General features: G+C 38.6%; 1 protein-coding gene across 2 annotated transcripts in view; it reads left to right on the top strand.

Moving 5' to 3' along the window:
• Nucleotides 1–26,992, top strand: part of gab2 (GRB2-associated binding protein 2) — a 53,755-nt gene that overhangs the window by 7,428 nt on the left and 19,335 nt on the right. For both annotated transcript variants that reach the window (XM_042486699.1, XM_042486700.1), the window contains exon 2: nucleotides 15,210–15,510. In XM_042486699.1, coding sequence (XP_042342633.1) covers nucleotides 15,210–15,510 — 301 coding nt within the window. The remainder of the gene's footprint in view (nucleotides 1–15,209; nucleotides 15,511–26,992) is intronic.

The following is a 26,992-nucleotide window of genomic DNA, read 5'->3' on the forward strand; positions in this document are numbered from 1 at the left end:
CACAAAAAGGTCATCAAAGTATTATTAGTAAAACCAAAAGTTTTCATAAATGGTTAAAAATATGAATATCAGTTCTGACATTTGAGGCTTTAGTGTGAGATTCATTTATTTACCCTGTGACAGTTGACTTAGCAAACTTGCTTTTTCTGACTTGCACCCTGCTTTACATTGAGAAACAGTTACTGACACGAAGCCTTTCTGATTCCCCTCTAAACAGCTCTGTTTGAGCAAGTTCAGACCAGATGATAGTGGATGCTAGGGAATTTATTGTTATTGCTCACAAAGACCAAGAAATACAATTAACTAAACAGACTTAAAATGAATGCATCAATGCAGATTACTGCAGCACTAGACTCTTATGCAAACACAGTGTATGCAGGTTGCAATAACCATCAAAAGCTTGCAAATGTGAAACATCTAGAAATAGGAAGGAGAGCATGTTATTCCCTCTGCACAGCATATTTGTAGACAGTGATATTTATACCTGTGTTCCAGCAGGCGGAACTTTACTTGGCGGCTATTTTCTTCCTTGCAACATGTCAGTATTTTCTGTGAACCAGGGCTTTGATAAAACCTGAAAATTGTCTTGCTCTGTTACAAATGGTGCACTACATTTTTAAAGAGCATGAAGCATCATGGTTGTGATAAGTTGTAAAGGTGTCACTCGCACGGAAGTAGATATTTGGAGTGATTCCTGGAGATTTTGTTGTTGTTTTTTAAGAATGTAACTGCTGCAAAATACATAAACCTTTGGTACACCAGTTTCTCTTTAGATCATTCTAAAAACATTGTGAGATATTAGTATGACAAAATAATCCAAGGAAGCTTTCAAGCACATATCTACTGCAGGGAAAATGAAATATGTTTGACCAGATGAGTAGCAGATTATGCACTATAAAGTCAACTCCTCTCATGGAAAACACAACAAATAGCAGAAATATAGTGAAATGGCAAAATGACCATGCATTTTTAGATATCAGCCAAAAGTTTCATAGTGTGCAGTCTTTGAAAATGTGTTTTATGCACTTTAAAAATAGTCCCACTATTTGAACATGCTCATAACCCTCAGACACTTTGTTCCTCAGTAAAGTGGGAGCTGACGGTCACTTTGGGCTTTATTTAGACCAGCAGAGACCAGAGACCATACTGTATGAACTCTGGAGGCAGTTGAATTGTGAAACTTAAACGCTGACAGCTGTAAATATGCTAAACTTAGGCAGATGACGTGTTGTTTTCCTGTTTCGTGTGAAACACTTACCATGTTGCAATTGGTTGTAGGATTTGGAAATGTGTAAGCAAAGTGCCTTTCGTCTGAGGTTGTCATCATTGGTGGTTGTATTAGTCAAAATGCAAACAGGAACATGTGCATGCTTGTTGCATTGCGTCTCTATGATTAGTATATTTTTTTGGATCAGTTAGCTCCTTTTAATGCTCAGAACTCTGTGTACCTCTAATATCTTCTTTCTCTGAATATCCAGACAGTGATGAGTCATCTCAGCTCAGCTGTAGGAACTGAAATGTCCTACAACTGAAGCTCAGATAAGAATAATCTGTAATTTAGCCAGTGCACAAATATAGACCTCACTGGAACACAGTGAGACAAAATAGGACAATATCGTCTGATGTTGTCAAAAATATCAATTTATTAATAAAAATAAATTTTGAATATTATAAATTCTGAATAATGCTTCCAATACTCTTTTTTTTTTTTTGCAGTATAGACATGCCAGTGCCAGCTGCTTTTTTTTTCTCCATCTCTTATTGTTAATGTTTACCACAGTCAGTCTGCTGTTCTCTGCTGCTGACAAAGGAAAGGAAAGTTGCTATTGTCATGTTATAGCCAAGTTGTTTATCTTGTAATTAGAAACAACAGAAAACAATTTTTGTGCCCTCAGTGTTTTTCACTGTGGAGGCAAATATCCATATTTTTCAAGGCATAGTATAAAAGTTAGAAATCCCGGTATAGTGAAAACTCTCATGTCATCTAAGATCAGTGGAGACAGTGATGCTGATCATTGACCTGTGTGTCCAAGGTTTTTAGGTGACATAATGCACCCACTGGGGGTGGGTGCATCTTGGAGGTTCACGGCCCCATCATTTATATTCATTAGACATGAATTAATCTGGATGTAATAGTTTGATTTGATTGCATTGATGCATTTCTCCAGTAACCATTTGAACACATCAATTGCTTTCAGTAAATCAGCTCAGGTAAATATATTCTCTGCAATGTGGTTCTTTTTGCCATTTTAGTATGCCATATCATATATAAATTTTATTTATTTGCCATCTGTGTTGCAGAAAACATGAACTTCTTCGGGTTGCAGTGATGTACATTTGCTCACACAAAATAGGAAAAGAAGACTCTTAGCACAACCAATTACTGAGAGCAATGAATTCATTATTGCAAATTCTGACAAATCATCATGTGTAGCATTAAAATGGTTTCACAGGTCACAGATGAACATTATCTTTTTTTATTGCCAGATGCTATGCTGTCATTTCTGTAAACAAAGAAATACCACTGCATTAAAGAACATGGCATTTTTTTACAATGTGCCATTTGATAAGTGTATTTATTCTTTAGGTGAACTGTGAAATTATTCAAGTGAAACACTCCAGATTCTGCACTGTTGAATATTTCAGTAGTGTGTGCATGTAGACATTACTATTGACAACTTCACTGTGTTGGATTGTGTGCGCTGTTATGCTGCAGCTATGTGATTTATTTTCCAATCTATTTGCACACGTGCAAGATCCTGAATGCACCGTCAGAGACTGACTTTAATGATGCACACAGGTGCGTGAGGAGTCTCAGGCCCTGTGACGTTTGAGCTGGAGCGATGGTGCGACAGATCTAATGTGCTGAGGTCAGACTTAACCCTCCTATGTAAATATTTCTACTCTGTGGCACTGAAGAGACTGGTACAGAGTTCCCTCCTGATCTAATGGATGTGTTTTATATCCACCATTGTGCATCTGAAGATTGATAGTAGGTAGCCTTGGTAGTAGTCAGAGAGACCAGGAGATGCTTGCGGTGCGCCCTCTGTGCACAGACATGTATGAGCCGCAGCAGATGGCAGAGGCAGGGGAAGTAGCACAAAGAGTTCTGATTAAAGATAATGCTCCCCGTTAGTCAAACTGTCAGGGCGGGCTCACGCTTAATAAGCCCGGCCTTTTTGCTGATATGGAGACATGGTGAGGGATTACTCATTTTTCTAATGATGGAAGTGTTCAACTGCAAATTGAGGCTGATTATATCTACCGAGGGCTTTTTGAGAGGCTGTTTTTCATAGGATACAGTACAGATTTTGCAGATCATTGCTTCTGTGAAGTGAGTGAATGAGCACTGTAGGTACCAAATTCAGCATCACTCTTTATCATCATCACACCTGTAGGATGGAGCTCTCCATCACAGTCACATGATGGCGTTGTACGTGGTATCATATTTCCTATAATGTCATGAAAGCGGAGCCACGTCAGGCTCGCCTCTACATGCACTAAATGGGTTTCAAAGCTGATGTCTTGCTTAAAAAGAGAACTCCACACATGAAGGAGACATCAGGAGTTAAGTGTTCCTGCTCTGTCTGTCTTGGCTTTCCGTGGCTAACCTCCCACCTGCTTTATTAACACACAAGAATTTATGGGCCTTTTCTGGTCTTATCTGCATTTGTTATGTCTTGCAGCTGCTGGCCTTCCAAGGTCAGTGTTTTGACTGTTGTGAAACCTGAGCAGTTTGATTTAAATTGCAACGGCGCTCTAATGCATCCGTTGGACTTTCTACTCTCAGCATTTCTGTTTAACATCTTTTCATGTTTACTTCTCCGGGTACACGGACGGGACAGTTGTGTCCGACCAAGGAGCATCTGGATCTCTTCACCGCTTGAGACAGATAACAGGCTGGAGCTGCTGAAAATGCAAAAGGCCACACGTTGTTGGCACACTGTTGCACTCCTGTTTTGTTTGTGACATTCATTTATAGGAAATGCTCCAGAAACGTGTGTTATAAACTTTGTCTGAGACAGCTGTCTACTTAACATTTTGCTTAGAGCTGAGATGCGGAGCCCTGTGAAAACTGTAAGGAACTTCACCATCCTCTGTCATGTCTATTTGTAGTTTATTTAAGCTCACTGCTACATAAACTGTTGTCACATAGGTAACAACTTATACATGACATGTGTCAAGCACAGTAAAGGAACTTTTTTATTTTTTGGTGAACTATCCAGCTCTTAAATAAGGGATTAAAGAAGTATTTCATGGCTTTTTCATTAAATTAGGGTGTCTCTGCAGTAAAAAGATGGAAATACTTCTGAAATTGGTGCTCCATGACCAGAAAGAAAAAAAGGACACTTTAGTTCAAGAGGTAGAAAACCTACAACTACCAGAATGCACTGTGCTGCACCAGACCAACAAACATGATGCTAAGTTGTATATGTGAAACAAAGGTGGCCGGCTGGCAAGAAACAACCTCATATTTACAGTTAAATGGTAACCTTGTACATGTTTCTGAAAACATTTAAGGCAAGAAATATGCATCAGTAACAGAATCTTGGTGTATATTTGATCACTGCTGCTTAGTTTTACAGTTTGTGCAATTTTTTTTTTTGGCCTCCGTTTTCACTGTGCAGGAAGCAGTATAGCGCTCATTTCCTGTTTACAAAAACTTGCTATTATAGTCAAAAATGGCACAAAAATGTCTTTCTAAGAACTTCTTAGGCAAGAAATAGGCAGTATAGTTACATAATCTTGATTTATATTTGATCAGCACTGCCTAGTTTTACCGTTTGATCAGATTTCTGTCCGAGTTTGAGAGAGGGAGAGAGGGGGGTCTGTCTCTTGATACACTTCTATATGTTCATGGTGGTGGCATGGGTGGCAGGCAATACAAAAATGCAGAAGTACAGCCTGAAGTTCGAGCAACAGCCCTGCGAGCCAGCAACCACTTAAAGACAATGTTTTGCACAAATTTCCATCATCTGGCGAAGTTTGGCCGTGGAGGAAAGGGTATCTAGGCACAAAAATTTGAAAAATTGCTGTAAAAATATGGCCAAATTCAGAGTAAAATATAGTTTTTTTTAATTCAGTTATACACTTGATTGTTTTTTAAACAAATATTACAATTTAAACCTCATATTCTACTGTTAAAGTAATTTATAGTAGTGACACTGTAAAATAACAGAAGGATGCTGACAACCACATGCAATTCAGCAGAAATCTACATTGTGACAAATTACTGTAAAAATATAGCCTAATCTAACTTTTTATTTTTCAAAAAACAGTAAAACATTGTAAATCTTGATGCTTTTGGAACCAGTATTACACTGTAAACCTCATATTCTACGCTAAAATACTGCAAATTGCTGTTGAAGTTATTTACTGTATTGAGAATGTAAAAGTGCAGTAGGATGATGGCAGGTACAGCTGCCATTTTTGTAATTTTACAGGAACATTTCTTACATTGCACTGGTTAGATAGAGAAAAGATTGTAAGTTAATTTACTCATACTCTGCACTGTTTTCTGGTTTAAGACAAAGCTGGTTGAAAATAGGCGAAGTATCCCTTTAAATATCAGAGCATCATCATTCTCTGTGTTTCCTGATTTTTTGGGAAAAGTTTGGAAAGCACTAGGTGTTTTTACACTGTGTGAATGTCCAGCTATATTTGTCAAATGTGACTGGATTTCATTTCCTCACTTGCTGAAACTATCATCTGTTCCTGGAATGTGGGCTGACGTGTGACCCACTATTGATTAGGACCACATAATCAGTCCTCTGTCGTCATTGTCTGCCACAGCCCATCCAGTGTTGTCCCCTATCGCCACATTAACCAGAATCACAAGTGTTTAGGCATTCCCTCGCACAATCATGGCCATTATAGCAGTCCCACCTTTTTAATTCATGCATTGCAAAGCGCTCCTCGCTGCTGGTCTTTTGTTCAGAGGTGTTTTGTGGAAAAAGATGAAATTCTATTTCTTCATCCAGGCGCCAGAAGGGACAAGAAATGAAGTCACTGATGTGCTAAATATTCCTCCTTTGTTCTTCACTAACTTTGAGAAGCTGGGAAATGGCACCCACGTTGAATAGATGTGGGATGAATGCATTACAGGGATTCTTGTGGGAGGGCTATATCTGCTGTTCTATTAACTATTCAGGAGGAGGGAAATGAAAAGCTGAATCATGCTAACATATGAGCATTTGGTTGTCTCCCAGAGGCAGTCATCATAGAGTTTAGTATAATCTTTCAAAACAAGCTTTACATGGAAAAGTCAAAATAAAAATCTTATAAAGTTAAATTCCAGGGTGTAGAATTTAGGTACATCTATTGGCAGAAATGGAATACAATATAAGTATGTTTTCTTTAGTGTACAGTCACCTACAAATAAGTATAGTTTTGTTTTTTGTTACCTTAGAATAAGCTCTCTACACAGAGAGCAGGTCCTTGTCTATGGATATCGTCATGTTGAACCGTCATGTTTCTACAGAAGCCCAGAATGGACAAACCAAACACTGACTCTAGATAGAGCCATTGGCATCGTGGCATTAGCCACCATAGCCTCTCATTGTGGAAAAACACAGATTTTTGTAAAAAATGTGAAACTGCTTTATTCAGTGTTTTTACTGGTTTGAGTCACAGGATCTGTTAGTTTTGTAGAGGAGGAGACCTCTGCAGATAATTCAGCTCCTGTTGAAAACCTCAAACAATGAACACTGAAGGAACCTGGTGAAGCATCTTGTGATTGCAATTCACCGTCCTGACTGCTTTATACCACTAAATCCACTTAAATCTTACACACTGCACATTATAGATTATATGGTTTTCAAAACTTTTGTTTAGTGTTTTTGTACACCATTAGTATTCTTTAGTTATTAAATCTATCCAGTGCATATGCTTAACAGTTTATCAGCTCTGCAAAGCAATACAAGAAAAATGTCCTCATCCAAAAAATTAAGTTTTGGTTTTTTGTTTTGTTTCTTGTTTGCAAAAATAGCCAAGAAAAATTTCATTAGCTACCTCTCTCAAATCCACTTAGTGTAGCTCTTTAATAAAAGTACAGAACACTATAAATGAGAAATGTGATCACTATTCCACTTTGAAGTAGTTAATGCTGAAATTTAACATTCACAGTCACGACAAATAAAAACTGGTCACAGTTCTGCTTATTACAGCATGACAGTAAAACCAGCCCACTAAACATGAATAACAAAAAATTCAATTCCACTTCAAGTGGTGTAACAGCTTAAGCTAAACATGACAAAAAAAATCAGTGTTTACTTATTGGAGCATTACAACAGAACCTGAGTATCTGCTCTCTGTTTATGACATCTGTGTGATGGCAGATGTAAACAAAGGATTGGGCAGGGCGCATGATCAATAACTGATCCCAAGCAATTAAAAAATGTGTCAATCGGGCCCAATACAGATCCCTCTGATCCAGTCGGGGACTACATTTTTCATTTTCCAAGTATTATCGATAAACACAACCAATGCTAAAAAAAAAATTTCTTTTAATTTAAAATTGTATTGTAATTGAAATTGATGTACATTATACAGCACCACATACTTTCATAATTTTCTGTTTGTAACATTGAAGTATGAAAGAGTTAAAATAAAAAAAATAAATAAATGAGAAGTGGAAGTATATGTTGTAAAGTTATTAATACAGACAACAGTGACACTAATAATATGTTTTTCTCAAGAAGTGGACAAAAATCAATTTTCAAATACAGAATCAAAAGATCAGAGAATATGTATAGAGCTTGCAGTTTTTTGAAAGCTCATACTGATCTTTGGCTGCTTGGAGGCTTTATTCTGAAATAAGTTACTGAAGATCCCCCCGACCACTTTTCCTCCCCCTCCTAATTGTCTCCATGCTCTGTCCCCTCCCTGAGAAGCCCACCAGTGGGACCAGTGAGAACACTGATGGGATCCCTCTCACTCCACCTTGTACTATAATTAAGCAGTAATGGCCTGGCACCAGTGCATTTCCATGCTGTCTCATCACAGTGTGTGTGCACATCTGTGAGCACTGTGCCGCTGCTGAGATCAAACGGGAGACATGTTGCCTAAGGCATCCAGTCCCGACTGTAACCGAGCAGTCAGTGTCACAAGAGGTAAATCGGCCCCTCTGCAACACGTGGCCCGTACAAAAGCTGGCAGAACATGAGAATATGTACACAAATGAGGTGGTTAGAGCGAGGCTCCGCCGCAGCTTCACAGTGCCGGTGTTTGTGCAGCTGTGCAGTGTGTAGTGTGTGTGCTGCAGCAGCAGGTAAAGCAGAGTCAGACAACTACCTGCTGTCTCCTCCTTATGCTTTAATAGTAGAGGGGAAAACAAGACTATCCCAACCTTTAACCTGGAAAACATATGTGTTTAGTTTGGATGTTTGCTCATGCACATTTAAAAACATGTGGACTGATGCTTATCAGGCAGCCTGTTGACTCAGCCTACTACTATACACACTATGTATTGCTGTGTTGCTGTACAAGGCACACCTTGGATAACTGTTTAGGCCGCAGCCATCTCCACGCTCATTTGTCAGTGTTACTAGGACAGTGGAGATGTGTTCAAAGACATGGGCTTATTTCTACTGTTTGATTAGATATGTGCAAATATAGTTAATTATTGCTATGACTTATCAGCCGCCGCGTGTTTATCTCCGAAATATGCTGTTTGAAGCCTCGGAGAAGTATCAACACATACCAAACAATGGTATCCCTTTTGTATGAATTTGTTTGTTTTCCCACAGTGTCATTGTTTTGCAGTCTGCCAAAAATAGAGCAAAACATGTCGACTTATCAACATGCAAAGAAACAAAGGGAATTGAAGTTTTGATCCTAATTTTAGATGTAAACTCGCTCGAAAGAGGTTTTCCTTCCCAGCTATCCAAAATAGATGTGTTATCCTTTTTGCCACACTGAAGTCTTTGTGTATCTGTAGCCGGCCGCCATCAGCACAGGACAAATGAGGCTATGTTGGAACAAGGTAAGATCAAGCCTTTATGGGATGATTGAATAAGACTGAAGGGACTAAGCGCTGTGTGTTCATAGATACGGATGGCTGCTCTTCTTTTTCAAGAGCTTCAAGCGCTGGCTGGTTTTTGTTTTTTACTTAACCCTACACAATTCAAATAGAAGGGGTTTGAACCCTTTGAAACCTGAGCGAATTAGCTTGATTTCTTTCAAAAAGATGGGAAGAGGGCAATGAGCAACAAAAAAAGACAAGAAATGCAAGAAATTAGTGAAAAGGACAAGCAAATTACATGAAAATTTGCTTTAAAAAACTAAAATATTATATAAATTACTTGAAACATTTTTTTATAAAAAAAAAGTGTTAAACTTAAATCTTAGCAAGTTGTCACAAATTCCCGTTTTTACTGTTTTATGATAAACTTAAGATTTGTTGTTTTGTGCTTCTGACAGTTTTTTAGCTCAGATTTGACCTTTATTTGACTTTGATCTCCTCTGTGGAAATCAGAGCATGATGAATAAATGCCAGTATATGCGAGTTACGCCATATCTTGTGTTGTTTGCAGTAAATTGCTCAAACAATAATGGATCTCTTTGAAATCGAGTTAGTTCAGGGTGTGATTAGAAGCTCACAGCTCAGTGGTCCAACGGACTGTCCAGTTGAGTTGTTAACAAGGGCAGTGTGTCTCGGCTAAGCCCCCTTTTTTTCTTTTTGAAACAGTGATGCAGCTTAAACTGAAGCAATGTGGGGGGAGGGGAAAGTTGGAGAGCTGGGAGAGTTCAGCCTACTTTTACAGCTTCAGCCCTCGCTTCCCAGTGCTTAGACAGTGATCGATGGGCTTAGACATGCTCTGTAGGACAGGCAGTGGGTGGGTTAGCTTATTTTGTTGTGTCCTCCTCCCCCATGATTTACTCCGCCAGTGGACGTTTGCTCAAATTTGAAAGAGTGCGTGAGAGAGGGAGAGGGAGAGGGAGGAAAAGCTGCACTGCCAGTTGTGTTGCTGAAAAGGCTGATATGAAACTAAATGTGCTCGAGACATTTTCTTTCATTTTGCATGCAAGATTCTGGTGAGGAGCTTTGCAGAAAGTGCGACAAACATTATTCAATGCTCTCGTTCAGACCAAACTAATTTGTTCTCAAATAAGAAGGCAGTTACTTTTCTTGTGGAAAATACTCTACTCTATTTTTAGTCTGATAAGGCTTTCTAAATGAGTTGTCTTTCCTCCGAGGTTGAGAGCTGTGGCCATCCTGGGTTAATATGCTGGCCGCAACTGAAGGATGCCAGGAATAATCCAGCTGGGTTGCACTGACCTCTTGAAACTGGGCAGCTCTCCAGGTCTCAATTAAGTGATGCTCTCTCTTTCCAGAAAAGGCAATAATATTTAAATGGGGTTTGCAGGAGTTATAGCAACTTCTCTGTGAATGGTGTAAATGGCACTGGACCAAAGAGCTTCGTGGACCTGGGAAGAAAAAGTGTTTCCTCCTTTGGAGGAGTGTGATGAGTAACACTGTTGACTTCTTAAGAATCTGATGGACAGCAAATTCCAGAGAAGTCAGTGCTGTTACACAGCCTCTATCAGTTTAATCTGTATGAGTTTACATTCACAACAACCTCCCTTAGTGAGAAATGACCTCATACAACTGCACAACACGTCAGACAGTGCTGATTAAACTTGAAACCGGGGCGAGTGTTAAGATGCACACAGCAGCACGGCTCCACTATCAACATCATTAAGGTCACGCTGCTTCCAGCTTTAATCAGAGTATCTGACAGAAAATAAAATGAAAAAGCCTTATACCCCAATACCTCAGGAGTGTTTCAGCTACACACCAAATATGAGATCACAATCTGCACTTCCTGGGGAAAAAAAGAGAAGGAAACTTGTTGCTGCCTCTTTTTACCTCTACTGACTTCTTAGAGGAAAAATAAACACAGCAGAGTTTAATGCGTTACATTCACATATTTAAAAACCACTCTCCAACAACTTATTAAGATTTTCCTTTAACACAGAATAAGATAAAAAAACATTAATTTTACTGTAAAGTATAATATAAAGTAGGACTTGGCGGCATGGAGAAAATCAAATTATATTTTTGACCAAACACCTCTCATAAATATTTACACAATGCTATTTTTGGTAAATAATCATCAGCGATGTGGATATCTTGACTGTGTGGTTAAGGCAAATATTAGAATAGCTAGAACAGTCTGGTAAGTTCATAAAATTACACCATTTTACTGTAATGCAGCCTTTAGGGGTCCAGTGTGTAGGATTTAGGGGCATTGATTGGCAAAAACTGTGTATAATATTTATAACTATATTTTCGTTAATCACCTGAAAATAAGAATTGTTGAGTTTTGTTACCTTAGAGTGAGCCATTTATACATACAGATCGCCGACTCCATTGTTATTCACCATGTTGTTCTACAGAAGCCTAGAACGGACAAATCAAACACTAGCCCCTTTTACACTGCCGGTTCCAGGTGGAAATGTTGTGCCTCTATGCCACCTCACTTTTCTGTGTAAAAGGTACAATGGTGAAATGGGGATGGGTTGTCTCACAGTTAAGCAGGCTGTGGAGGTAGTAACAGTGCCAAAATGAGGTCTGTGTAAAAGGTGTGTGTGTGACAGACTAGCTGTGGGAGATTTCAAGAGCAGCTTAGTGTCTAACTCAAAGAAAAACAGTGGCCAAAAATGTCTGCATATAGGAGAAACAGTGAGATTCAGGAGCTCCTTACCCTCTGAGCTGAGATCAGTTGCCATATAATGTGGATGGTAAATGCTTGTTATTGACATGTTATGCTATTGTTATTGTTTATAAACAGCTGCTTACACGTATGTTATATGTCAAACTAGAGGCTGGCGCTGTTGTGTTAAATGTCACGCCTGTCATGCCTCTTTTCCTTCTGCGATACCGGCATGCTATCTAAAATCCCTGGAGCAGCATGATGCCACTGTTATTTGGTCCTGTGTAAAAATGCAAAGACAGCGTAAAGAAGGGACTTTTCTAATGGCTCTTTAGTACAATCTCTGTATAAGTAGGACTTCTGGCTCAAGGTTGGGCCATTCACGATTTTACATTTTTTGTGATTTTGCGGCAGCCACCTCAATTCTCCTACATGTTTGACACATGGGAAGAGTTTCAGTTTATAACCTCATTGCTAGATACCACTTAATCCTATACACTGGACCTTTAAAACCAGAAAAAGACAATACTGATCAGTGTTTCCTCTAGGATTTTTTTCAGCAGCGGGGGCAGGCTCTCCGGGGAGCCGTGGCGGCGTAAACAAATGACGCTTTTTAAAGGCTGAATGTAAAAATAAAAAATAATAACAAAAATTCAACAATAAAATAATAAAAACAATAAATAATAATTTCTTGATGGGGCTGTAATCAGTGGCAAAGTGTGCACCCAGGCTCAGAACAATGGATTTTTCTTGGTTTTTTGTAGAACAGCTCTAAGGCTCTGTTGTATGGAAATTCCCCAAGAGGTGGCCCGTTGATGCTCAGCAGCATACATGCTGCAAGGTGATCCCCCTGCAGCCTGTTTCTCAAGTCAGTCTTCACCTACAAATAGAAACAATAATTTTTAAAAATTTATTTTTATTTTTTTCAACCCATTTAGGGTCCCAGCCTGATAGCCTGTGTTTCCCTTTATGTTTTTCTCCTCTACTCTCATCTCTCTCTCCTGCACCATCACTTTGCTCTCCTGCTCCTTCACTCGGCACTCCCCCTCCTGTACTCTGCTCTCCTTCACTTTGTTCCACTGCTCCTCCCTGTCTGTTACTTGTCTTATACGATTACATAAAACATTAACGTTAGATAATTTACACTCACGTCACATTTGATTACAAGTGTGAACATAATTTTTTACCTAACCATCATAATTTGAGTCAGTAAAAAGGCTAATGATACCTGACTAGCGCCATCCTCATCAGGTGTCTTTCTCTTCTTTGAAAAATATTTGAACAAGCTCATCTGAAAATGCAGTCAGCAGTTACATCATGGCGTGTATATCGCTTAATGCTATCAATTAGTTTACTCACGTTAGCGACACTGAGTTGAGTTGGCACCGGGCCCAATTAACTTAAGCTACGTAACCTTAGCTGGCCATCAATATTTTGCGAATGTTTATTTAACTAATAAACTCTATTATAAGTTTTCTTAAGCTAATAAGTCTACCTTTTCTCCGGTAAGTTGCACGCTATTTTCAAGCCGACACTCCTCTGACTCTCCGACCTGATGCCTGGATGCGAGTAGCTAATTAACGTCGGCACCAGTTAGTTCTGTTGGGGGGTGGGAGGGGGCGGTGGTATCTACCCCAAAGAGTAGATACGGAGCAAGACAGTTATCTGCCTCAGCACTCGCGACACCCAACGCAGTGCAGGACTGTGCTGTGATGCGGTGGTGGTGTATTTGCAATTTAAAAAAAAAAAACAACCAAAAAAAAAATGAAATTTGAAGGAGCGGCGGGTAGGATTTAGGAGTGGCGGGCCGCCACTCCTAAATGAGTGTAGAGGAAATACTGCTGATGATATTACCATATCCAAAATCTTAGAGGATATATAGTCTCATATCACGGTATATTATCAATGTGTTGCCCAGTCCCAATCTAAAGTGGAAAAAACAAACTTCAGGCAGTCATGCGTGGAGTAGGAACAGATGCATTTGAATTAAGTTACAAAGCCTTTATTCACAACATGGCTACCCGCATTAAAACACCGACTGGTTTTAACCGGTCATCGGGAGTGAAAATATAAAGTGTTGAAATTGGAAGTGTAACAAAAAAAATCTGATTAATCATAAGTTGCAGCTCCATTATTTATTTATTTATTTATTTATTTATTTTTACAAAGTAGGAAATGTAGCGACAAATGGTTTAGCAGCAGCGTTAACACTAACCAATACCTTAAGGGAAACCTACATTTGTAGATTTAAAAACAATTCAAGAGGCGGTGATTTTTATTCAGAAGAATCACTGTAGTTAACATTAGCAGCAATATCAGCAAAAAAGAAGAGCATCGTCTTGCTGCACCACTCACTCTTTGATTGATGCAGAAACACCACGGCAATGACCACTCAGCAGAATGCAGATTACACCTTTATATAAAAGTGGGTGTAACATTTACAATGAGTTTTTGTCCCAGTAGTCCATGACAGTATGACAGAGCAGGTATACCAGGACACTGAAACCACAGCAAGTAATTCAGCCATCATTAATTTGACCCCTAAAATGTGTCTCGGAGGTAATAAAAAAAATCATATTTCCAGAGAAGATTAGAAACACCCCTATGAAAAGCATAGATGCATTGCAGTCCATTTCTCTGTGCGTGTTGTACATCTGTAGTCTGGTTTGAGGGGGGAGCAGTTAGCCTTGCAGCAGTGTCTGTGTTGATGGAGAGAGAGGGGGCCTGCAGGATCCTGTGTGTCAGCAGCCTGCATGTGAGAGACATTGCCTGGCGGAAGTGCATCTCTGGCAGATGTCCAAAAAAACCCCTTTACTCCCCCTTTCCCTTCCTGGTCTATCTTCCTCTTTTGTCTCCACGCACAGAGAACACAGAGGCCCTCTAAGACAGCAACTGGGAAAACGTATGGAGGCCACTGTCCTTCCTTTCTGCTCTGACAAACACAACAATGCTGTTGTTGGTGTGAAACATAACATTGTAGGTTTCGTGCTCTTGCATCATAACTGCTTGCATTGTTGGAGCGTGTACCTCTGCAGCCTTTCATGTGGTCATGACGAGACGTATTTATTTACACTCCAGCTCCATTGACACGATCAGATGTGGGTTGATGATGATTGGAGCAAAGCGGTGCCATTCACCGCCACTGGAAGTGGGAGGAGCCTGCAGTCTTGTGATGAAGTTGTCATGGAGGAGTTGTGCTTCTCTCTCAGCTCACGGAGGGATATCAGCACAGGAAATACGTTGGGAGGGAGTAAACATCTGCTGCCTCCCCCCTCCGCAGCCTCCAACACACGCACAAACCACACACAACCACATGTGCGCTAAAGTGCAGTAACCTGCTCAAATAAGCTGAGTTTAGTTTGTGTGAAGGTGGTTTGATCAGCAGTTGACATCACAACCAAAGTCCAGCTGTTGAGAGCTTTGCTATATAGTAAGAAACTGAATCTGTTGAGTATTTAAAATGCAGATTAAAATTTTAAATAAAACGTTATCAGCTCTAGTGACTCAAGCTTTCTTTTTGTGCATGTTTTTGTTCCCAATGTCTTTTCCTAGGCATGGAAGAAACGCTGGTTCATCCTCCGCAGCGGCCGCATGAGTGGTGACCCTGATGTTCTTGAGTACTACAAGAACGACCACTCAAAGAAACCCATTCGGGTCATTGACCTGCACTGCTGCGAGCAGGTAGACGCTGGCCTGACCTTCAAGAGAAAGGAGTTTCAGGACAGCTTCGTGTTTGACATCAAGACCTCAGACCGCACTTTTTATCTTGTTGCTGAGACCGAGGAGGAGATGAACAAGTGGGTCCGCTCCATCTGCCAGCTGTGTGGGTTCAACCAGTCGGACGACAACCACGGTAGGAAACCCTGACCTGTCCTTGCTGCTCTATCCCTCTGCCACTGTTTCTGTTAATCTCTCCACTGTCTCTCTTTTTTCCTTTACCTAGGTTAGTGGTAATGTTGTCAAAACCATCGATTTATCAATACATATCAATTTGGAATATTGGGAATGGTTTCAATATTTGTTTTCTATATGTATGGATACACTGGCGCCAGCTGCATTTTCTCACACGCTCTTATCGCCATTGTTTGCAATAGCCATTCTGTTTTTCTGTGCGACTAACCAAGAAAAGAAAACTTGCTGTTGTCATGTTGTAGCCTTGTTATATTTACCTTTTATTTTATTTATTTTTTTTAAGATTTATGCTGGCATTTTTTATCTTTTCCCATGGTATTGAAAATTGTGTCCAATATATATTTTCAAGGTATTGTATCGAAGTTACAACTCCCAGCATCATGACAATATTATTTAGTAGTTAATTAAATTATAAAAAATGGGCTAGTCACTTTAAAAAAACTGTCTTTTTTTTATTTATTTATGTAATTAGTTGGCCTTGTTACATTTATCTTGGTAGTTTTGTAATTTGTTCGTCAGGCCAAAGATTCAAATGAATTGATAAAAAATTAATTAAAACATTTCAAATGGGCCGAAGTGTCCTCCCTAATCACTTTATTTTTTTTATTTCTATCCATCGTTTTTTTTTCAGGTCAGCTAAGAAATCTGGTTTTGGTCTGCCACTGCTAATACCTTATTAAAAATGTAATTTTAATTAGTATTAAAAATTAACTTCCTCTATTAGAATATGGTTTGCTGAAATTCGGGTTGCATAATCAGTCAAATATCAATTGTGATCAAGATTCTGTCTTTCTACAATTAAATGAAGATTGAATGCAATATTAATGTTTATGCATGCTTTGCTCATCACCACTGTTTTATTTGGGCTGCATTCTGTGATGGCATATTTATTCTTAGTTAGCCTATATCTTTAGCACAATTTTGTTTATATTTTGCTTCTAGAAGATGCACTGAATTTAGTGGAAAAAGATGCTTAATTTAAATCCTATTTTACTGCAAAGATTACTTAATTAGCAAGAATCTAGTACAACAAAGCAGTGCTTTGTTTATTTAAATGATAATAAATCATGATCTTAATATTAAAATAATCGTGATTCCAGTTTTTCCCATAATCTTGCAACCCTAGCTGAAATGATTTGTCAATTGATCGATTTGTCGATCAGCAAAAAATAAGTGACTCATTTGACAGGCGATTAAATATTTAGGTAATTTATGAAGCAAACTTGCTAAACACGTCCTGGTTTCACTACTCGATTACAAAAGGACATTATCTTTTCTCTGTTTTGTATTGTAATAAAACAGAAAAAATAAGCAATCCGAAGACATCATACTAGGCTTTGGGAAATAGTGATGAGGATTTCACAATTTCCTGACATTTTATGGACCAAATACATAATAACATATAACATATTCACTTTATCTTTTTGATATTTAAGGCATGTTAGCAGTACAAAACAGAATCCAATAACTCCCCCTTTTCATTAGTCTCTCACTGGGCTTTCTCGTGTTATCTGGAACAGCTTGCATCTTAGTTTTCACAAGAGCTCAGCAGCAGAGGTCCAGCTACATGATATCATTGGCAATTGTGTTTTTTTCCCATCTTTGTTATTTGAGAGAGTGGAATAGGAACATCCCTGCCAAATAAATGGACACAGTGTCTGAGAGAGTTATTGATTTTTCTCTTCGTTTGTTTTGTTAAAGAAAGAGTCTGTTCTCTGCCTGTTGTGTATGTAGCATGATGGAAATTCTCATTGTTGATAACAGCCATTTCAACATTATTAGCAGATACAGAGGCTAATTTTGGTGTTTCTGCCACAGCTTCTGTTATTTTACATCTTCTGTGCATGAGAATGACTTCACTCAGGGGCTACTGATGATAAAAAAAATTAACCCACTAGTGGCCCCATAAGGCAGGTTGACTTAAAGCGCCAATAAGACAAGACATGCTAATGATAACATTTCAATGCAGTAATGTTCTTATGTGAAACAGCTTCTGTCTGGTACACAGAGGAGCAATCCTTAGATTCTTAGATTTGCCTGAGTTACACTCTGCTCTGATCTACTGCCATTAAAAAACAAATCTATTTATCTACGAGGTGATGACTCAAAATAATAGATGGTAATGCAAACACCTTTCAGCCCTTCTCTTTCTAAATCAAATTGTCAACTCATGATGGAATCAAATACTTTTTATGCATCTGCGCAGGCAATTATCCGTGGCTGGAAGCACAATATTTTCGGGTTTCATCAAATTTGGACATAAGCATGAAGTAATTAGACTTAGGTGGTCAAAGGTCGAGGTCCGTTTGACCTTACATCTGTCTCATTCTTATGAATGTGATATCCAAAGAACGCCATGAGGGAATTTCTTCAAATATAGTGCAAACATTCACTTGGACTTAATGATAGATTGAATAGAATTTGGTAGTTGAAGGTCAAAGTCACTGTGACCATGTGTCAGTTTCATTCTCATTAATGTGATATCACAAGAACACCTTGAGAGAATTTCCTAAAATTTGGCAAAAAATAACAACAAACTACTTAAAATTTGGTGGTTAAAGTTCAAGGTTACTGTGACCTTGTGTCTGTCTCGTTCTCGTGAATGCAGTATCTTCAGAAAGGCCTTGAGGCAGTTTCCTTAAATTTGGCATTAACATCCAACTGGACTCAAGAATTAAATGATTATAATTTGGTGGTCAAAGGTCAAGGTCACTTTGACCTCATCCATTTCAGTCTTGTGAACATAATATCTCAAGAACACCGTAAAGGATTTTATTCAGATTCCACCCAAACATTCACTTAGTCTTAACAGTGAACAAATACAAATTTGGTGGTCAAAGGTATAAGGTCACTGTGAACTTAAACGTCTTAAACTTAAACGTCCACTTGGACTCAAAAATAAACAGATTAAAATTTGATGGACAAAAGTCAAGGTCACTGCGACTTCATAAAACATGTTACTCAAGAATTAGTGTGCTAAAATTTCACACAAATGTCTAATAAGACATAACGATGAAATGCTGACATATATATCCAAAAGGTCAAAGGTCAACTTCACTGTGTCATCATAACATTCTGCAAAAACAGAAGGGGAGACATTTGTTCAGAAACTGAATTGGTTACACTATTCTTGGGTGTCCACCTTAAAACTGTTTTGATTGTAAAGATCCTCTGTGCTGCCGGGAAGAAGTGTTGTGTAGTTACTTATCTTGTTGATCATTTAAGCTGTTGATATCTGAAGTTTTAGCGGTTGTAGAATCAACACATCTCTCTGCCATTCAAGCTGACCACATATATTCAGTGTGTTTGTCAAACATACACCCTTCTCATATTCTCCCTCCTGCTCATCCAGATTGCATTCATGATGTTGTTTTTCCCGCCATCTGGCAGCTGGTGGACGTTAATCTTTGTGCACATGGTCGATCATCTGTGACATGCAATATGTTCAGGTGTGGAATGAAAAACAGCTGTGCAATAATGCTAACATCATGAGGGGATCCCCCTGCTCCAAGTTCAATAATTAGTGAAGCCCTGTTCTGGATCTCAAACTGTATCAACTGTAGCCAGCAGGGTGTGGCTGGGAGAATGGGTTGGGGGAGTAAGAGGGTTATGTCATGACAGCTGCATTAGTAATTGCTGTCTCTCTATTGCAAACATCTCACTAGACCTTTTTTTGATCATGTAACTGCGTTTTCAGTGAAATGTGTAGTTCCTGTTTCTGAGAAACTTTATCAGAAACTGTATTGTGCTCATCCAAATGCATTTTTCATACTCTATTTTAGTGGATGGCAAATTATAAATAGAAGTTTGAGATTGTGCAGCTCGTCATCTGAAAAACCTTGGCTGATTATGAAACGCATAACAAACCAAAACTAACATGTCTGTGAGTGTTTTCATGCTCCAGACATGAATGAAAATCTTATGCAACTCTTAAAAAGATATTAGTCTGTTCTTACAGCACTTGATATCCTCAAGTGCTTCAGTCTTTGTAGTTTTAAATGTTCCATGTGTGCATGGGATTTTGAAAACATCCTGGAAAAAGTGATGGTGTAGAAGTTATTCTTTCATGTGTCTGTTCCTCAAGGGCATAGCTGCTCGATTTACCACTGGTTCCCTATTACATCATTACCACTGTCTTAAGTGTGTGGAAAGTAATGTATTAGTAAAAGCAGCCATGGATCTTGAGGTGGTTAATAAGACCATTCAGCACTGACCCACTGAAATGATAGCCCCATCAGCTGATTGTGTTTGTTCTTCTTGCTGGTGTCATTTTCTGCTCTCTATCTTAAACACACACATCTTAAGATCAGTCCACAAAACATGTTCCTTCCTTGGAAAACCAGCTTTGCGTAAGAGGCTTTTCAAGCAGTGTCTTTCCTGATGAATAAGTTGTTGACTTTATACAGCTCCATCCCTCCCCTTTTCTGAATAACTTCTGCCTGCTTCCCTGTGTGGCATCAGCCTCTTGTCACTGTGTCGCTGGAAATAAATACTCATCCTGTTGAACTGTTTTCATCAACACTGGCTGATTGGATAGCTAGCTATTGTTTCAAAGTTGTTGTTTTTTTTTAGTTGTTTTTTTTAACATTTGGGAAGCTAGTTTCTTGGCTGAAACTACCTGCAATATAATAATGCAAAAACACATTATGGTTATTCAGTAATGTTGATAGATTTTCATGTAGTGAGTCCCAGTCAGTGGACATTTGAATGGGTCCAAGAGGAAATGAGTGGGTCTGTTTGATGCTATAAGGTTCCAAATATGGTTATTTTCCTGTATGTTCAAAATCTTTGCACTACGAAACCAAATGTCAAACTTAGGTTGATTACAGAACACCAAAATCATCTACCTAGTACCTACTTAATCAAATGTGATCTATGATATTTGATAATTCATAAAAATGTAAAGAAGCTGTTGTATATGTTTAATGGTTCAACATTTCGGGATTATTCTTTTTCTTTCTGAGAATAGTTTTTATGCTCCTCTTTTTCTCCTCGAGACTTTGAACAATACAGGATGTTATCTTGAGCAAGATATGTGATATATACAGTATCACATCAGTCGGTCCTCAGAGACATGAGTGAGCACAGCATCTGCCTCAGTGGTGCATGAAATACCTGAAAGCCACACTTTAGTAAAATTACAGATAGCTTACTAGGAAATAGCTTAGAAGCTAAAGTCACCTATTAGAATATTACTAAAAGTCTTAAAATATAAGTTAGTCTGCTTGAGTCAAAGATCAAAATAAATTTTATCATATTAAATGTTCTTATGTAATAAAAGTACAAGTAAATGGTGTTAATAAAATAGCAAGCAGTCAGAATTTCAAGCATTATGAAGTTAATTTCTTAGAGACTAAATAAACTTATAAACCTTGAAAATCATGCATTAAAGCTGAAGAAAAACAAGGTCTTCTTTACAATTTAAAGGATTAAAGAAAACCTATGAGCTCCAAGGCTGACACACTGCGATGGAGCAGTCACAGCGCAGTTACCTGTTGCAAATCTTTATGTCCTTGGATCATTATTCACCCTTTTCACTGTGAGACACCATTTTCTGCTTCCATCATGAAGTCTGTCTCATCATTAATGGAATGTAGTCTCTGGTATGTAGTGGCTAATCCGACATGCAGCCTGGGTTTGACTGGAAATTGAATCTTAACTTTGTACCCCACTGATGTGCAATCTCAGCAGACGCTGCAACAAAAAATTACATATCCTACATATTCATAAATTAGAGTAATGTAATTAGAATTTGATAACTCTAAAAATGTAAGCTTATTGTCTACCAGCAAACCTTTGTGACCTCAGATTATAATGTGTCAGGCATACAGGACACCTACCTAGCAATATCACTGGTTATTACAAGAACTAATTATAGTTTTCATCAAATCTGTTTTTTGTATATTGACCAAAATCTCAAATTTGCCTTGGAGAAAAAAATGGTAAAAAGGCAAGATGATTTTGTGGAGCAGTTTTTAATGTTGAATAACTTGAGAGATTACTTGATTACCAAAACTGTTTGTTTGTTTGTTTGTTTGTTTGTTTATTAAGATCCCCATCATCACATCCACTGACATAACACATCACTGTACACATCCACTTTAAATAAAACAAAACAGTGTAATTGACACTTTTAACACAAACACAAAGAAAACAGACAGGCTCCAATTAAATCTATCATCATCTAACAGATGAATGTCTTTATTTAACATATAACAGAAAGTCCATGGAATACCGGCTCATTGATTAATTACTGAAGTTTCTTTTAAAATAGTACTCCTTATTTTGTTGTATGATATGATTTGGAGTAAATTCCATTCTCGCAGTGCTCTGTATATTACGTTGATATAATGTAGTTTTGGATTTTGGTAAAATAAAACAACCTCCAGTAGAGTTAATCAGTTTTTTAAGAGTCACCAGTCAAGTAACTGACTAATCATTTTAGCACTGCTTGCGAGTGTGTTGCCAAAATGAAGTTATCAAAGCAGTGTACATTTGTGAGGGGAAAAAAAAGCTTCCTGGTTATTGCACTCACATGGTAACAAATTCTACAACACAGTGTTTTATGTGGAAATTCTTTGTGCATTCTGAAAATGCTTTTGCCCAATATAAAGGGCAGACACTACACTGTCAATAAAACAGTGTATTGATGCTGATGTCATTGAGCATGTGTGTGAGTGTTAGACAGAGGTGGGCCCTCCCTGCCTGCATCAGTATTCCTCCTGCAACATCTCCGATCTTGATCTTGGAGTCTGTGAACACAGTGCTCATCGAGCTGAGCCACGGCTTCACACCAGCAACACATTAGCAGTTTTTTAACATGCTGAGCTTTTATCAGCTGATTCAGAAACATGTACTTGTGGTTTTTGTGATTATACTTTGATGAAGTGACTGAGCTATGTGGATTGTAATGGGAGCTAAGAAGAGGATAATTGCTCACAAATATCTTTAAACAGTAAGGATATTTTGTGGGTTTTCCTCCTGACAGTTAGCTGCAGATCTGAACCTGTGTGTCACCTAACAGCCTGGGAATTCCCTGTCTGAAAGAAAACGAACCATGTTTAAATAAAAAAAAAAAAAAGCCAGAGAAGCTAGTTACTCTTATGGAAAGTACACACGCTGATGGATACAAACCAAAAAAGTCAAGTTATGCTGATGATAGCATGTTTGTTTTCATACAGAACCAGACGGAAGGTGTTAAACTCCAGACCAGATCAGTCCAGGTATCTTACATTTATATTGAACACATTTTGCAGCCATACTCTTTCATAATGTACACAATGTCATATTTGTTCAGCTGCACTGTCAAAAGGAAGTGTCAAATGGGATTAACCAGGTTTAGCCAGACAATAGTAGGTCTTAAGGAGTGTATGAGTGTGTGTGTTTCTCAGAGGGTTTTGTCGAGACTTTGGCTGGTTCAGTTGTATCAGCACCTTGATCTGGACTTACCTTTTGTCATTCAGAGTCTTACGCTGCTGCCAGTAGTGAGAGTTGCCTCTGGGGACTGTGAAGAAGGTTGGCCAAGGGCAAGCACATGACAGCAGCTCATACACAACTTTCTCTCTCTTTCTATCTTTAGTTCGATCCCATCTTGACACACACACATACACACACACACACACACACACACACACACACACACACACACACACACACACACAAACAGTGACCCTTTGACACATTAATTTTGTGGCCAGTACCCACATTTACATTATAATATATTTATGCTAATGTTATCACTGTTGTTCATCGTCCTAGGTCCTTTAAGGGGATTTTGTGGCATATAGCTGAAACTTCTCTTTAAATTCCTTCAGTGTTCCTCGTTCAGGAAGTTTTTACCAGGAGCTGAATTAAACACAGAGATCTCCTCCTCTCCAAAACACACATACCAGGTGATTTAAACCAGTGAAAACACTCAATAAACCAGTTTCATGCTACAAGTCAGTGTTTCTCAGATGCTGTTTGGCATGTCAGAGATGGGCCACTAGGTCAGCACCTGCTAATGTGTGGTCACCTTTTTCCTCTGATAACTTAAGATCCAGATGTTTACATGGATTTTACACAGAGCCTAATTATCTGCAGCAGTCTCTGTCTCTCTGAAACAAAGAGACTCTGGTGATTTAAACTAGCAAAAACACTAAATAAAGCTCTTTCAGATTAAAAATCAGCTTTATTCCAATGCTGCTCACTGCAGAAGGGCTGCTAACTGTAGCCACCAATGTGAAAATGCGATTAGCCCTATCCAGAGCCAGTGTGTGGTTTGACCATTCTGGACTACTCTAGATACCTGGCGGACTCCTTGGATGAGGACCCATTCCCTATGTAGATACAAATGGCTCATTCTAATGTAGTAAGACAGTTTTTATTTTCAGGTGATTATACACTAAAGAAAATATATATTCATCCTAAATCCTACACAGTGGACCTTTTAAATGCCTCCTTTAAAATTTTATTTGGAAAATTGGCTTTGCAATAGTATTATTTCTCAAGGGTTTTTATAGAAATTTACATTTAAAGGGTACATTCTCCTTAAAAAATTAAAAAGAAAAAATCTTAGTTAATCCTGGTTGGGGGCCATGGAGATGGTTTTTGTTTTATGTGCTGATATTTTAAGATATTTTCTTCTGAAACATATGACTAGGTGGATGTCATTTTGTTTTATGCATTAAGAAAATACTACAACACATTTTTGGAGAAGCTCCTCCATTACTCTAGTCAATTGGAAGAATACACTGTCAACAGTTTGCATTTGGACAGTTAGAGGAAAGTATTTCCTGTGAAAACTGTAAACAAGAACTGTAAACAAGAGAAGTCTGTGTTATCAAATGTGAGCGGGACATTGTTTGCTAATGCTTTAAGCCTAACAATAAAATCCTATTCACCATTCAAGTCTTACAAAAGAATATCACCTTTTCTAAGAAAGAGGTAATCTCAAAAGTCTTATTTTATCCAGATCTGGCTTGATTCAAGGAATTTAAAAAAGCAGGCTGGTGATATTTTACACACACTTAAATAAATGTACGTACATTAACAAACAGACACATTCCCTCTCCTTTGGGTTCTCACTCTCTCTTTACATGCACGCCTGCCTTTTCCCCTCCCAAAGTGCCCTTCGTGTGCATTGATTTTTTGTTGAAATAATGAGACTCAATGGCACTAGAGGGTCAGGTTTCTGCTGCCACAGAGTTGTCTGAGGTCAGTTTGCTGTTGCTGCCACTGCCCACCATCTTGCAGCATCTGAGGCATTGCAGGAGACCCGAGACCTGATTATGCATTATGCACAGCCATCATTAAAGACGTCTGTGAATGTAAAGAAATCCTTCAGAATGTAAATGTTTCATAATGTGGAATAACGTTTAGGGTTAGATGCATTTTGAATAGAAATGTAATATAAAAATAGTCTAAATTCAACAGCGTGGTGCAGGTATATTTGTGCCTGTCACTCATTAAAGAATTATAAGAGAAATGGACCATAACCGCTCATCATAGCCCCTCTGATGTGTAAACAGAATTGCATGTTTTTCAAGCTCTGGCAATCTGTTGATGGGTGTTAGCGCTGTTGTTATCAGATACCGATGGCTGGGTGTGTGGCGTGTGTCTACACCCAGGGAGACCCATTCCCGAGCACAATCTAATGAATGGAACATCATCTCGTCAATCACAGGCTTTGTTCTGCTCTCTCCCAGCTGTTTGAACTATGAGACGAGGATAATCTCAACCAAGGGATGAGGTTTTTACTTGTCAGCAGTCCCTTTTTTTTGTTCCCTCTTTTGCATGACGGCTCCCACTCTGTGTTGTTTTCCTCTTCTTCGTTTTTTGTCTGTTTCCCTGGCCATCCATGGGGGAAAAAAGTCAGTATTGTTTTTCAGTTTAACTGTTGCCCTTAAGATGGTGAGAAATGAAAAAAAAGAATAACCACTAAATCAGCATTTCCAAAAGCAGCCTCAGCAGTTTTTTTCTCAAATAGGCATTGAAAAGAGATTAGATTTATTCAGAGGGGGTTTGTGGAGCCAGATTGATGATTTGTTGACTGCAGATGTACATCTCTGTAAAATGTGTCATTTCAATAAGGTTGCCAGTTTCCAAAATACTAAAAATGCTACTGTTGAGGAAATAATGTAGTCTACTCCAAACTTTCTCATTTACATAAGAAAGGCTGAGATTTGTTCTTCTTGTGAAATCTCGAATTACCAACAATGATTAAAGAGGAACTTACGTGAAAGATAGTAAAGCTGTGGTCATTGTTTGTTTTTCTCTTACACTTGCTGGGCTTAAGAAATGTCAGTTAAACTGTGACTGCTGTTGGCAACACATAAACCTCAAGGAATTTCACTAAATGTGACAAACCAAAAGCTTCTAAGCAGTTGTGTTTGAGAAGAATCAAAATATCTTCAATAGTTTAGTCTTCAGATGATTTTATGTCATATACAGTATAAATACTTATTCAGTTACCACCATTTCTTAACATTTTGTTTTTCCTCAATCCTTGTTTAACCTGTATTATCTGGTCTCCACTCTCTATTTAGGTAATAATCTTTGTGGATTTATGTGTACAAATATAGTCATTTTTAATCCTAAACTTGGCATCAGCTCAGTTGTTGAAATGACGGTTTTGTACGGACCTGTGGCAAAGCCAATCACTCTTAATTTTTGGCTGCTGCAGCCTACAGTTGCAAAGAAACTGCAGATGGATTTTGGAATGAGACATTTTCTTTGGCCGACTGTTTATGTGGAATTCAGCTGATTTAGGTAGATGTTTATACCTGCCTTCATCTTCATGCAGATAGGCCTCCCTCTACTGTCACATTATATTACATTCACTGTAATTGGTAGGCTGGTGGTGTTACCGCAGATAAAGGTGCAATTGCAGAGTTGCTTTCTGTGCACTGCGTGAGAAGATATTCAGTGTAACTGTTTAGTTGCAAAGAAAGCTGTTTAAAGAGCTACAGCGTGGCTGCACAGTTTTTGCAAAGTAAAGGACATTCTGTTTTTTATACATGAAGCGGTTACTCCAGTTTCTTTTATACTCTTGTCTTGAACATTTACCTGAACATTTAAACATACATCAGCCTGATAATAACTATGTGAAACGACCATCTGAAATGAAACCATCTTTGGGGTTAATTTATTTGGTATGCAGTTTAATTAGTTTATCTTTTAGTTTGACTCATGTCACATCTGCAAATGGGGCGGCACGGTGGCGTCGTGGTTAGCACTGTTGCCTCACAGCGAGAGGTTCCGGTTGGAAACGGGGTTCAGTCCATGGGCGGGGCCCTTCTGTGTGGAGTTTGCATGTTCTCCCCGTGTCTGCGTGGGTTCTCTCCGGGGTCTCCTCCCACAGTCCAAAGACATGCAGCTCAGGTTGATTGGTGACTCCAAATTGCCCGTAGGTGTGACTGTGAGCGTGTATGGTTGTCTCTCTA

The sequence above is a fragment of the Plectropomus leopardus genome, chromosome 5, assembly GCF_008729295.1.
Source record: "Plectropomus leopardus isolate mb chromosome 5, YSFRI_Pleo_2.0, whole genome shotgun sequence".
NCBI lineage: Eukaryota > Metazoa > Chordata > Actinopteri > Perciformes > Serranidae > Plectropomus > Plectropomus leopardus.